The sequence below is a fragment of the Sphaeramia orbicularis genome, chromosome 11 (genome assembly GCF_902148855.1).
Source record: "Sphaeramia orbicularis chromosome 11, fSphaOr1.1, whole genome shotgun sequence".
Taxonomy (NCBI): domain Eukaryota; kingdom Metazoa; phylum Chordata; class Actinopteri; order Kurtiformes; family Apogonidae; genus Sphaeramia; species Sphaeramia orbicularis.
In genome coordinates this window covers 43,204,869-43,218,552 of record NC_043967.1, presented here as the reverse complement: position 1 = coordinate 43,218,552, position 13,684 = coordinate 43,204,869, and the positions used below count along the sequence as shown (strand labels likewise).

At 36.2% G+C, this 13,684-nt stretch overlaps 1 protein-coding gene across 4 annotated transcripts in view; it reads left to right on the top strand.

Annotated features, from left to right (window-relative positions):
- The window catches only part of atp9b (ATPase phospholipid transporting 9B), a 54,418-nt gene extending 41,599 nt beyond the window's left edge, over window positions 1–12,819 (top strand). Inside the window, exons 22-30 of one of the 4 annotated variants that reach the window (XM_030147458.1) lie at window positions 1,288–1,432; window positions 3,006–3,070; window positions 3,714–3,869; window positions 4,072–4,136; window positions 6,377–6,485; window positions 6,583–6,640; window positions 8,794–8,997; window positions 9,318–9,350; window positions 11,254–12,819. In XM_030147458.1, the coding sequence (XP_030003318.1) occupies window positions 1,288–1,432; window positions 3,006–3,070; window positions 3,714–3,869; window positions 4,072–4,136; window positions 6,377–6,485; window positions 6,583–6,640; window positions 8,794–8,997; window positions 9,318–9,350; window positions 11,254–11,390 (972 nt within the window). In that variant the 3' untranslated portion in view covers window positions 11,391–12,819. Of the gene's footprint in view, window positions 1–1,287; window positions 1,433–3,005; window positions 3,071–3,713; window positions 3,870–4,071; window positions 4,185–4,780; window positions 4,887–6,376; window positions 6,486–6,582; window positions 6,641–8,793; window positions 8,998–9,317; window positions 9,351–11,253 lie in introns of those variants that run through there. The other 3 variants (XM_030147460.1, XM_030147459.1, XM_030147461.1) reach the window with 3 other exon arrangements.
- Window positions 12,820–13,684: the final 865 nt, after the last annotated feature.

Genomic DNA, 13,684 nt, shown 5'->3' with positions numbered 1-13,684 from the left:
CCATGCTGAAAATATGTCCAAACTTCAAGTTGATTACCTAAAATGTTCAGGTGTTGGATAAACAGGACAGAGCAGCACAGCACAGCCAACAACCTGGAGGGGATGGGGCCTGAAGTGGCTCAAAACGACCTTTCTGGTGTCATTAGTTAGAAACAGGGTTGAAGATGGACCTGTGGAGTTGAATTAATGAAAAATTCAGACCCAAGCATAGCATTTACAGTTTATGTAGATCACAGGGAAATGTTTTAAAATGCACAATTCCATTTAAAAATGGCAGAATATCACTCCTTTAAATGATTGAAATCTCTCTGTACACCTAAACTTAGTTTTTACTCAAAAACTAAATGACATTTGATTCTGATTCACCAAAAGTTTTAACTCCAATTTAAGATGTGATGTCGTATCGACTTTATAGCTGCCTTTTTGAGAGATGAATGTCACAAATTTATTAACTTACTTAAAGAATGATGAGGAACATTACTTTTTTTAATATCTTAATTTCTCTGAAAGGACAACAAAATGGTCTAGTCTAACCTTTTTATTAATAAAGATTGTAATGCTTTGAGGAATGCACCTGAAAGTTAATAATTTCTTCTTTCTTCGTGCTTTCCATGTGTATTTATTATACATTTAAAGATTTATTTTAATTTAATTTGAATGAGCAACTTTATTTTGATTTATACCTACATATTTTGATTTTAATTATTCAATGTGATCTGCTTAATTGTAAATCTGTATCATTTTATTAAACTCTTATGAACTATTTATTTATTTAACCTTTATTTAAACTCGGAGATATGTTGAGGATGCAACTTAATTTACAATATAGCCAAGACAGAACAAGACATTTGAAACATCCAATGGACATACCAGAAATACCGAAAAGTAAAAGTGACAAAGACGAATTAAAAACAGAGAACTCTACTTATAAACAGGAGCAGCTGGAGGTAAAATAAGATGGAATTATGGATTTAAAACACAAAATTTTTGAAGCATACAATGCCATATTAGAAGTACCATAAAGTAACAGTGATAAAGATGAACTAAAAACAAAGACATTTCCATAAAAACCGGAGCAGCTGGAGGAAAAAATAAGAAGTGATTAAGGATTTAAATTGTCCTAATGATAAAAATGTGGTATTACTAGTATTTTAGATTGAATTCATGTTTTTTGATAGAGTCTACAGGGTACAAGGTTCAACTGATTATTATTAAAACTATACAAAAAGAAATATTTCAGGATGCGTAACCCGTGTTCTCAGTGTGTGTCTCTGTGTTGTGTTTGAGGTGTGTTTACGTTACTACGAGCACGAGTTTGTAGAGCTGGCATGTCAGTGTCCTGCGGTGGTCTGCTGTCGCTGCTCGCCGACCCAGAAGGCTCAGATCGTCCGCCTCCTGCAGCAGCACACGGCCAACAGAACCTGTGCCATAGGTCAGTGCAACACCAGGCCCCTCGGTGGTGTAACCTGAACTATATCTGAATTTACTGGAAGGACAAAACCTTGAAATGTAGGACCTCAATTTCAGGGAAGGTCAATTATAAAGCAAACATAAATAAAACAGTAGTACAACACACACTGCAACTACACAAATACACATCACTGGATCTTAGCTACTGTACAAGATTTAACAGATCTCCAAGGTAACACATCACTAACATCAACATGAGCAGATGGAGATTATTTTAGTTTAAAAATAGTTACGGAAATAATTATTAGACCATCAAAAGTCATCAAAAACAATGGTTATGCAATGAAGTACTCCTGTGTGTATCATGTGACTAAAACAGACGGAATAGAAAACATGGAATGCCTAACAGCACTGTTTTTGTCAGTACAATGCCATAGATATTGATGTAAGAACTGAAGTGATTTTGGTTATCATCAAGAAAACCATGGAAAATGGATAGATATCAGCTCTGAAATTAAACTCTTACGAGCTATTTTTGTTGTTATCATTATATTTGTCCAAATAAATGTGCCTTTAGTTGTACCAGGTATTAAAATGAACAGGAAATTGAAGAAAACAAGGGTGGTCTAACAATTTTTGTCGCAACTGTACACTAAAAATTTAAAGTTAAAGGATCAGTGTTTGATATTTAGTAGCATTTAGTGATAAAGGTCAGACCGCTTCACCACCCTCTGCTATGAACTCCTTTGTCGGAGTCAGTGTTTTGCTCTGGACTTTTGAGTAAATGGGAAATTAACACCGATTTCCACTCAAACATAGTACAAGATGTTAAATGCTTGATGCCACTCACTGTAATATGGAAAAAATAAGAGTATGAGGTCTGTTCTGAGCGGCTGTAAATACATGGTAGTAGATAAACAAGTCATTTAAAGGTAATAAAAAAACAACAGTTAATATTTTCAGGTGATTATACATTAATAAAATTATAAATTTGAATGAATATATTTCATTTCTGCTGTTAGATCATCACAAATTGCCAAAATCGTGCACTCTGGATTTGTTAAAAGGATAAACAGGTTGTTTTAAGATAAGAAAATAAAGAAGCCGCTGAAAGAGATAAAGAGGCTTAATAAAAAGGAACATTATTCTAGTCAAAAGGAGCTTTGTTTTGGAATATTCTGTATCCAAAAGGGAGATACAACAGATGTCTTTGTGGATATGAAGCTCTAACTCTGCATTGTAAATCGTGTCAGAGACACAGGAACAAAAACGTTAAACATGTTAAAAAGACTAAATAAACAGCTCGTGTGATGTCTGGAGGAGAGTGAAACTATTAAGTATGTCTTGGCAAAGTCATAGTTGAACAAATATTGATGTGACTAATAAACTCAATCTTCAGAATAGTGCGAAAAGATTAATTCAGACACAAGATAAATGTTTTTGGTACATGCACACAGAAGAGTCACAAACCAGGACTTTTGGATAGACTTGTTCTTCTTGTGACCACAAGATGGCAGTCAAAGCTCTCACCTACAACAGTCAGATGCTCAGGAATGATACACTTTAACATCTGTTTGTTTTCATGTTTGTGACAGGTGATGGAGGAAATGATGTCAGTATGATCCAGGCTGCAGACTGTGGGATTGGAATCGAGGGGAAGGTAATGACCTCCAAAAACTACTCATTTAGAGACTACAGAATGTTTTTTTTTACTTCAATGTTATCCCTGAGCTAGCAAAATAAGTTGGTTCAGTTTATTTATTAAACTCTAAAGAAATATCTACGTGCACTGAAGCCAAATGCTACCAATATTAAGAGCTGTGTACAGGTTGTCTGATGGAAATGTAATTGGAAATGACATGTACGAGGTTAGGTACTTTTAGTGGCTTGCAAAAAAGGTATTACAAGGAACTGGGGAAAGACAGAACCACCAACAAAGGACCAATGGATCCCAATTATTGAAGGAATATATGCAATGGCAAAAATAACTCACAAACTGCAACTACAAGAAGCACAAATGCACAAAAAAGTGGAATAAATGGACTGATTACAGAACCCAGAATGGTGGAAGGACTTAATGTGAATGTAGTGTCGTGTAGTTTACCCAAGCAAGGGTTGTTTGTTTTTTGTTGTTTTTGGTGACTATGTGTTTATGAAATTTCAATAAAAAACTTAAGTGAAAAAAAAAGAGCTGTGTTCAGGTAACTCAAGTACACATCCAGCGTGCATCTTTATTGATAATTCATCCTGTGTAACCAGAATGCAGCAGTGTTTTTTTATGCCAATTCTTTTTCTCCTAATAGGAAGGGAAGCAGGCGTCCTTGGCTGCAGATTTCTCCATTACTCAGTTTAAACACATCGGTCGTCTGCTGATGGTTCACGGCAGGAACAGCTACAAACGTTCTGCAGCTCTGGGCCAGTTTGTCATGCACAGAGGCATGATCATCTCTACCATGCAGGTACACACTGACATTAAACCGATTATTATCCAGTGTCTGTTTTGATCTACGAAACAAAGGAAAAAATGAATACCTACGTCACTGTGTTTTCTAACCAAAGGCTGTTTTGCTTAGTTTTTGTCCCTTTTGTCTTGACACATTTTCACATAGTTGATAATTTTAACTGACATGTTTTATGACACATTTCTGCGTTCCTCCTCAGGCTGTGTTCTCCTCCATATTCTTCTTTGCCTCTGTGCCCTTATATCAGGGGTTCCTCATGGTTGGGTATGTACTTTGTCCAAAAGTCTAAAAGAAGTCTGTTGTTATAACTGCTTATAGCAGGGGTCACCAACCTTGGAGTCAGGACCCCACGTAGGGTCGACTGGAATTCAAATGGGGTCACCTGAAATTTCTAGTAATAGATTAAAAAAACCAAACATCTTACCAATAAAACATATGATAAGTTGAGAGAAACAATCCCAATACATAAAAGACATGACAAACTGTGAAGCTGAAACTGAAGCACTGTGGTACTGTTTATCTGTCAAATGTTCATTGTGGTCAGTTTCAGATGCTGCAGCTCTTTCATAATTCATAGTTTGAGTTTTTGTTTGTTCAGTATTAATTGTCAGCCTTGTAAATCCAAACTGGACTGACTGTACATATCCTGACTGAGGAAAATTAAATTCTCACTTTGTGCAGTAATCTACACCTGGCTTTTCTGCCTCCATCCATAATAATATACATTATATAGACTAAATGTCATCTAAAATTAATGTTTATTTGCAGCGTAGTATAGCAAACTATTACATGATCGAAAACAAATTAATTTTAGCCAAAAAATGTGTCTGTTTTGAATGTCTGGGGTCACCAGAAATTTGTGATGTTAAAATGGGGTCACAAGCCAAAAAAGGTTGGGAACCACTGGTCTATAGCGTAAGAATTAGAGATTATTGTTTGTTATTTACACACTATTGTTGGCTTAATCCACTTATACAAAGAAATACATCCACACAAGCACTTCTGAAAAAAAAATCCATCCACAAGAAAATGTAAAAACACAAATGAAGCACTGTTGAGCCCATAGTGAACTGACTGGGTCTGTGTTGTACAAGAGTTGGATTACCAGTGACCTGTGTAGCACATGGCGCCTCTGTTCTTTGATATAGTGGAAGTGTATTTGTACAGTTAGCATCAGCAGCATCGCACAAAAATACTTCAGGTACAGTAGTAGAAAGAAGTTTTTGGACACCTCATGCATTTGTGATGTATTACATTAAGAATCACTCTGAAGTCATAGAACTCTGCCAAGTATTGTTCCATGTTCCCATCTGCACATGCTCTGTTCCATGGAGGTCAAAACTGGGTGTTTCAGTAAGATCATGAAACACATCCAACTGAAACTGTCAAGAATTTAGTTAATCTCTTCTTGTTAACGATAAATAAAAAAAAATCATTTGCATTTGTTTGTGTCTGTCTGATGCAGCCACAACTTTTGAAACACAAAGAGATTTTTCTACAAATATTTCATCATAATATTTGAGATTGTTTAACTCTTTCGGTGCCAGACAGTTAAGGGGCTAATAAGCCTTAAAAGTGCCACAGAATTTGGCCGTTCTTCAGTATTCCGCGTCGTTTTTATAATCGAAGTCTGAATCGTCATCAGAACTCATTTTCTAGCAGATGGGACTGTTTTGACAGATCGCTGTGTTTACGATATTACTACAAAATGGCCATCTAATTTGCATATGATTTCATTCATAAATTCATTCATAAAATTTCCCAAGCAGAAAACGAAACGCGAGCTCTTCCTTGGTCAAAAACCGCTCGGTAACATCCAACCGATTGCTACATAGATTCAAAACACACCGGACGCAGCCGATTCATTATTGATCGTAATTTGCAAGAAGATTTGAAAGAACGTCATCGAAATGTGAGAAAGAAATGGGGGTGGATGGTTTGTTTGTACACAAATATGGCGTGTTCTCCAAAGCCGATCTGATCGGCCCGTGGCACTTTAAAGGTTGTATTCGTAAAGCCGATTTAATCGGCCCATGGCACTGAAAGAGTTAAAATACTAAGGGTGTCTGGAAACGTTTTTCCACTACTGTACAAAGGGGATAAGTGTGCATTCTTTAATGCTTTTGAATACTTTACTGTAATTTCCCCTTGTGGGACTAATAAAGTCTTATCTTATCTTATCTTATCTTAATGTTACAGGTCAAAAACTGTCCTGTCCATAATTGTAGTTTCATAATATCTTCACCCAGGTTTTTTTTTCCAAAAGTTGATGGCCTAAAGCTGCGTTTGTCCAACATACTAGGAAAAAGCAACGTTTTATAAAGTACATTTGTCCCACAATACACTTTGTCCATCCTGTACAGCACATCTGCTACTAAACTGACTGTACTTTTGTTTTGTAGGCTAATAAAGGTCTAGATGACTTTAATCACATCTTTTTGTTCTCTGCTCTTCCTCACCGTCTCACATTAATTCCTGTCTCTGTACCACTGATGGTTTTGCAGGTATGCCACCATCTACACCATGTTTCCTGTCTTCTCCTTGGTTCTGGACCAGGACGTGAAGCCAGAGATGGCGTTGCTTTACCCAGAGCTTTATAAAGACCTTACCAAGGTTTGGTAAAAGAAAAGAACCAGTCTATTCTTCTTTTCATGTATCTTGACAAGTTAAAGGGCATATCTAATTTATGAATCCTGTTTCTGTTCTTCAGGGTCGTTCATTATCTTTCAAGACCTTCCTCATATGGGTTTTGATCAGTGTCTATCAAGGTAAGGTGCACAAAAATCTTGGAAATCTAACTGATCATCAGTGACAAGCCAATGAAAACGATACTATTAGGAAAAAGAGAATCTCCACAAAATTAACCTTATAAAAGTTAACAGAGCCAACTACAACATCATAGTGTCTGCTGAGAACGATACGTCTGGCAATGCCGACTGTCAAAGTAACCCCAACCATTTCATCATTTCTGCTGTTTAATACCAGGGTCCGCTGGCCCCTTCAAACTCTCACAAAGTCCGTTTCTCAGTATCTTAGGTTTCCAAATGCCATCCGCTTTTACATGCAGGCTTTTGTCTGTCCAGTAAATCGATATTTCTGTAATCGCTAAGCCATGCAGCGTGTGAGAAAGATCTATGTTCCTGCTCAAGCGTGACTTCCTGACAGCTCGAGGTTTTTAATTAAAGGCCAAAAACCAGGTCTGTGGAAAAAAAAAAAAAAGAAATGTGAAGACGATATGAGTGGACGACAGCAAAGGAGGAAAATATTAGGCACCACTGTAGCTTCATTTAATACAGAGTTTAGCTCGCTGGAATGCACCGAATGAAGAATGTATGAAAACGCAATTATGTGATCAGTTATAGTTAATTAAGCCCAATTTGTGTACTGTTATGATAAAATGAAAGGCTATCAGAATACAGAAGGCGCCCAAAGATGAGGGAGTGTCTGGTCATGTAAAGACATCAACCACGATGAGACACACAGGAGCACATTGTGAATCCTTAAAATAAAGTTACTGAATCACTCCTTATCTCCAGACACATTCATTAACTTTAACTCTCCCAGACAACTGTCCTGTATAGAGCTTTTGATAAATAATACTCGTCATTTAACACTTTCATTTAGATAAGTGACACGATTAAAATCTCATATCCCAATACCAAAACAGAATATAGCACATTTTCTTTAATCAGTTGACAATTAGTTTATATGAATTCACCAAAATGAGGCTCAGATATCCTCTTAGAATGCGAATGAAATACAAAATATTGTAGTTTTCTATATTTTAGTTAAAATCTTTGTGCAAATATTCAATGACACATTTAACAAAGTATTGAACATTGATACTCTGTCCACAGTAATGCAGATATTGAACAAAACTGCAGTGTAAAATTCCACTTTCATAAGGAAAAGAACTCAAAATATAGAGAAAATTTAGATTTTTACAAAAGTTCAGATTTTCAAAAGCTGCAGTTTGTTCATATCTATGTTTGATATATAAATATTACAAAACAATGGCATGATTCCCCAATGTATGTGGGTGCGTCTATGAAACTGGTCCCTAAAAGCAGGACAGAGGGGCTGAACATTCAAACCAGATGTAGACTAATGTTATGAAGCAAGTTTGGAAGGACTTTGGATCTATTTTAAAAATAAATATTTACTTAGATGAAAGAGCAACTATTTTTCAGATAAAAGACATTTTTCTATTATATTTCTATTATTTTTTAGATGAAAATCCACATGTAACACAGTAAAAAGGACACGGAAATTATGCGTTACTATTTTTTTCAAATATCTTTTTATTCTCTCACAGGTACATTTTAGGAATCAAAGTAAATATACAAGGCAGTGTTTCACAAAAATGACTGTTGTTGCACAATCTCTCGCGATTTATTTGTGTTTAAATGGGCAGGTTCAGTGTGTAATGCCAGTGGACACGATGGGTTACATACAAAACCTGGAATGACACTGCCGATTCATGAAAAACCCACGTCTGGATTAGAAAAACCACTAGGATCATCGCATTTAACGCAGTGTCTTTATTTATAGTGATATATAAGACTATTTGAAGCCTTGTTTTCCAGATCAAATGCACTGACACTGATTAATTTTGGGATGGCTCAGAGCAACAGTGTAATTTTTTTGCATTTATCTGAGGTCATCATTCGGTACATCCTGGGGGGAAATATGTCTAAATTTCTCTTTTATTATTGGGTCTAAAAAAGCTAGCAAAGTGCCAGGTACCAAAATAAACCCAGTTTCATAGAACCACCCATATATATATGTGCTTTATTTAAGAACGTATTAAATACTTGGATAATTTTCCTTTTACATCCAATCACTTCATTGTTTAACCTGATGCTTTAAATGAATCCACAAAATTTCAGGGTTGTCATTTTCATCTGTTTTGCGACATCAGGGGGCATCTTAATGTACGGCGCGCTAGTGCTGTTCGAATCCGAGTTCGTGCACGTGGTCGCCATCTCTTTCACGGCGCTCATCCTGACCGAGCTGCTGATGGTGGCGCTGACGATCCGAACCTGGCACTGGCTCATGGTGGTGGCCGAGTTCTTCAGTTTCGGCTGCTACCTGGCCTCGCTCGCCTTCCTCAACGAATACTTCGGTAAGTATTCTGTTTGGTTCACACCTCTAAATCTGATTAAAAGGCGGTAGCATCTGTCTGATTTACACTAATATATGAAAAGAATAACAATGAACTACAAAAATTAGTCTAGTTTTAATGCACTTGAACTGTGTTTGTTGTAGCGCTATAGGGTTCAGTGTTCAGTAGTTCAGCTTTGTGCTTTTTTGCTTCCCTCCTCCTCCTCCTCCTCCTCCTCCTCCTCCTCTTCTTCTTCTACTCTGTGTCCCTATTCACTGTTGACCTTTGTATTACACTCACTGTTTCTGCTGCACTTCTTTGCTTCTGTATGTCGGCAACAGGCATAGGCAGGGTGTCGTTCGGAGCTTTTCTTGGTAGGTTTGCTGCCTGCGAAGATGTCGCTTCACTCCCTCATCTTTTTTTCGCCCTAGTATTTTGTTTTCTAATGTGTTATTTTGTCCACTTTTTCATAGTCATACGTCGTCACCTGTCATGTGTTTCATGTGTGTTTTGTCACGTATTCCGTTATTCTGCATTGTGTGGATCTCATTTTCATGCACAAACTCAAAACATAGTGATTGTAGCATCATTCTCATGTTACTCTAATAAAATGAAATGAAGTTGTTGCTTTTTTAAAGGGGCTGTATGTAGTATTTCATCTTTAGATGTTAAAAACCAATGCTAACCTATAATTATATGTTCAGAATTGTCTGTAAAGTTACACCTAAGAGGTCAGTGTATTGAATTGTATGAACTGAATCTATCTACAGGGTGTCCCATAAGTCTCCATAAATAGGAAAAATAAACGTTTCTTGACATAAACCATTTTTATTTATATAATATGCTCTATATGACTGTCATTTTGTCGGGAACACATTTCAATGCGTGTTCTCCACTGCTGAAGAACTATAAAGAAGAAATATAAAGAAATACATGTTAGAACCATATGTTTTATGTCTCCTATGTATGGAGACTTATGGGATACCCTGTACATCAGGGGTGTCAAACTCAGATCCTCGAGGGCCAGTGTCCTGCATGTTTTAGATGTTTCCCTCTTCCAGCACACCTGATTCAAATGATAAGCCTATCATCAAGCTTTGCAGAAGCCTGATAATGACCGTCAGGTGTGCTGGAAGAGGGAAACATCTAAAACATGCAGGATACCGGCCCTCGAGGATCTGAGTTTGACACCCCTGATCTACATCATTGAACTGTGGGGGTTTAATCTGACCACTAGAGGGAGCTGTGAGTCACTCTGAGAAAACAAATGTCAACAGGGCCTTTGACCAAAGCATCAGAAAGTGACCAGTTGGGATGAGAACCACAAAGAAACAACTTTTGGAATCCAATCCAATCCAACTTTATTTGTAAATCACTTTAAAACAACTACAGTGGGCCAAAGGGCTGTACAGAAGAATAATTAAAACCAAAATAAAAGAGTAAAATACAAGAATAGATTGAAAGACATATAAAAACTGTACTAAAAACAGTGATGTGCAGAAGAATAAATAAAACCAAAATAAAAGAGTAAAATACAAGACTAGATTAAAAACATAAAAAGCTGTACAATTAAAAACAAAAAAGAATAATAAACCAATACCCAAAAAAAAAAAAACCTGCCCTGGCAACAATCTAAGGAAACTCTCTGGAATGAGCTTCTGAGAGCGTGGAGTGACACTGGAGTTGAAACTCTCAGAAAATACATCGACACAATGCCAGAAAGATGCGCTGCTGGGATTGTTGCCAAGGGGGGCCACACTAAATATTAGAGTAAAATGTAAAAAAAAAAAAGGACTGGACTGATAAATTTGTAGGTGAAATATTCTCAGTACCTTTGCCTTTACCTTTTGCAATGGCAAAAAAGTGAAATTCAGGCTCTGGGAAAAAAATAAACCACCAGTTTCTGAAGATTTGACAAGTGTTCTAATATTGTTGCACACCACTGTATAAATAAAAGAGCATGAAAAACAAAATAGAAAAACAAAAAAACTATAATGAATCTCCGCCATGTCTGCATTTGAATAAATACTTAAAAATATCAATACAGTACTTTTTAATATCTATACAGTATCATGAAGTGAAAAATCGCGATATATTGCGGAACCGATATTTTCTTCCACCCCTGGTCATAAGTGTGTTCTGGTTCTGGACTCCCCCCTGCTGTTAAGAGTCTGGAACATCAGTACTACATATGTCCCCTTTAATCCATGGTGGTCTCTGTAAACCTGACCCAGGACCACGTTCACGGACCTGAACAGTTTTTCTTCTGTTTTCCAGACTTGTCTTTCATCACGACTTGGCCTTTCCTGTGGAAGGTTTCTGCGATCACACTGGTCAGCTGTCTTCCTCTCTACATTATCAAATACCTGAAGCGCAAGTTTTCCCCACCGAGCTACTCCAAACTGTCGTCTTGAGCCAAACTGGGATTACTTGTTTGTTTTTTGTAGTTTTTTGCTTCTCTGAGCTTTCTATTTTGAGCACTTTTTTCCAAACTCACTGATCCTCAGTGATTGACAATTGACCTGTGGACGTCTAGGAACCTCTGGAACAATCAGAATCAGAAGAAACAAATTAAATAATCGTTTTTTGGATTTATTTGACTGCGACTTGGGATTACTTGAAAAGACAGAGCACATAAAAACGACTATAAATGAATGGAAATAAAATAAATGAAATGGCGTTAGTGACTGCACTTGGAAGGCCTGAAACACTGGACCCGCTTTGTGAAATAGGGTCATTTTGCCTTCTTTTGTTTTAAAGCATTTCCAACAAATCGGCTTCAAGTGTCATTTTATACAGTTCAGATGCATTTCTTTCTATGTTTCAATTTTTTATATGTGGAGTTGAGATTTTTTTAAGTCTTCTTTTTTTTTATCATAAGTATTAACAACAGTTGCTGGCCTGAGTCTTTCAACAGTATTGAGTTGCTGTAAAGGATTTAAAAAAAAAGACTATTTCCTTCAATGTTTTCCTGTGTTACTGTAAATAAGGCCTTTACACGCAGCTCTGATTACTACTGCTATTAATGTAAACCTCAACTTGTAAAATGTGCATTTACCAAAAAATAGAAACACCTCCGATGACATTAAAAAAACGAAATGCTGATGACGAGTCCTGGACAGAAGCGTCTTGGAGACATTTGCTGCTGTGTCCTTTACCTTTTTAAAGACAGTGAATGACATGAGTCCGCCATCTTTGTAGAAAAACCAGCACTCCGTAGCAACATTAAATGTATTCTTCACATATTTGGCCTTGATTATTGAGCAGAATTTTACACTAAGGACGTCTGTCTGTGGCTACTGGTCCTTCCTGTCCAGATATGGCAGCTCGCTTTGTGCCTCATTATCTACGTTTATGTATTTAAAGCCACATCTCACAACATGGATAATCCATCAGAGGTTTTGGTGTCATTATTTCTGATGGTAAAACTATTGAAACATCACAGCGAAGGACCCTTAATGGCAGATTATTTTTAGGCCTTTATTGACATTTACATTCCCTTTCTGTGTGATTTTTTTTTTTTTTTTAATTATTATTATTATAATTGTTATGAATGTTCTCGTGCAGGAGGAATGAGTTTTATCATTCGCTCCTTGTTTTGTAAGTGTTGGAGTGAAGCATGTGTTCAGTGAAATGAAAACCTGAAGGAAGAAACGGATCTTTTACACGTACAAATCAGTGAAAAGGAGGTGGTTTAACTGTGTTTTACTTAATATAATTGAGTTAAACTCAGGCTGATTATTCCTAAATACAGGTGGATTATTTTGTTTAAACTGTGGCTACAACATGGAAAAATGTAGCTGCACTTTAATAATAAAAGAAAAAAAAAAGACAAATAGTGGATGTAGTTGTTTGAGAAGGAGTGTGACACTTTAATGCAAATTGCATTTAGGGTTAAACTTTTTGATTTACATTTTTTCTTAAAAGCCAATTTCCGAATGTTGATTCCTGTGTTTTCTGTTGAGATCAATGTTGTGTTTTTGTGATGTTGTAGAAACTTGCTTTTCATGTCCTACACTGCGATTTCTAACAGTTTATCTGTTATTTATATTATTGTTATCAATAAATGAATAAAAAGAAGCGGCTGATGTCAAACAATTTCTAGTTATACACGGCAAAAGTTTCAGGAATGACACAGGTTTTTTTTTTTTTTTTTTGGTTTTTTTTTTTTTTTTTAACATTTCCACATGTTTTTGATGCACAGTGAAAAACAATTATAAGCATTTTAAAGGTTTTAACCTCCTGAGACCCAGGGAATGTCAGCAAAACACAAGTTTTTTTTTCTTTTTTTTTATTAAATAAGTGCCTATATTGGAAACATCATGATGCAACAGTTTTTTCAGATGCAGTTTTTAAAATTTTTTATGAAATGTCCTTTGAGGTGGACCGTTTTTGTTTTTTGTTTTTTTTGTATAAAGTTGTGAAACTCTTGTCTATAAATGTGGACAGAAAACCCATAGCTGGGTCTGAGGAGGTTAAAGAAATTTAATGGCAAAAAACAAAAACCCATTTAAACAAAGAATTCATTTAGGTCATTAACCCTTTCATGTACAGCAGTCACTACAGTGGACAGTTATTCTACAGCTGTTCTCTTATACATTCATATATTTTGTTGTTTTAGTTCCATATCAGCCAAAACAGTGGACACTTATGCATCATCCTAAACACTGAAATTCATACCATTACTGTAAATTTGCTGTTCTAGATA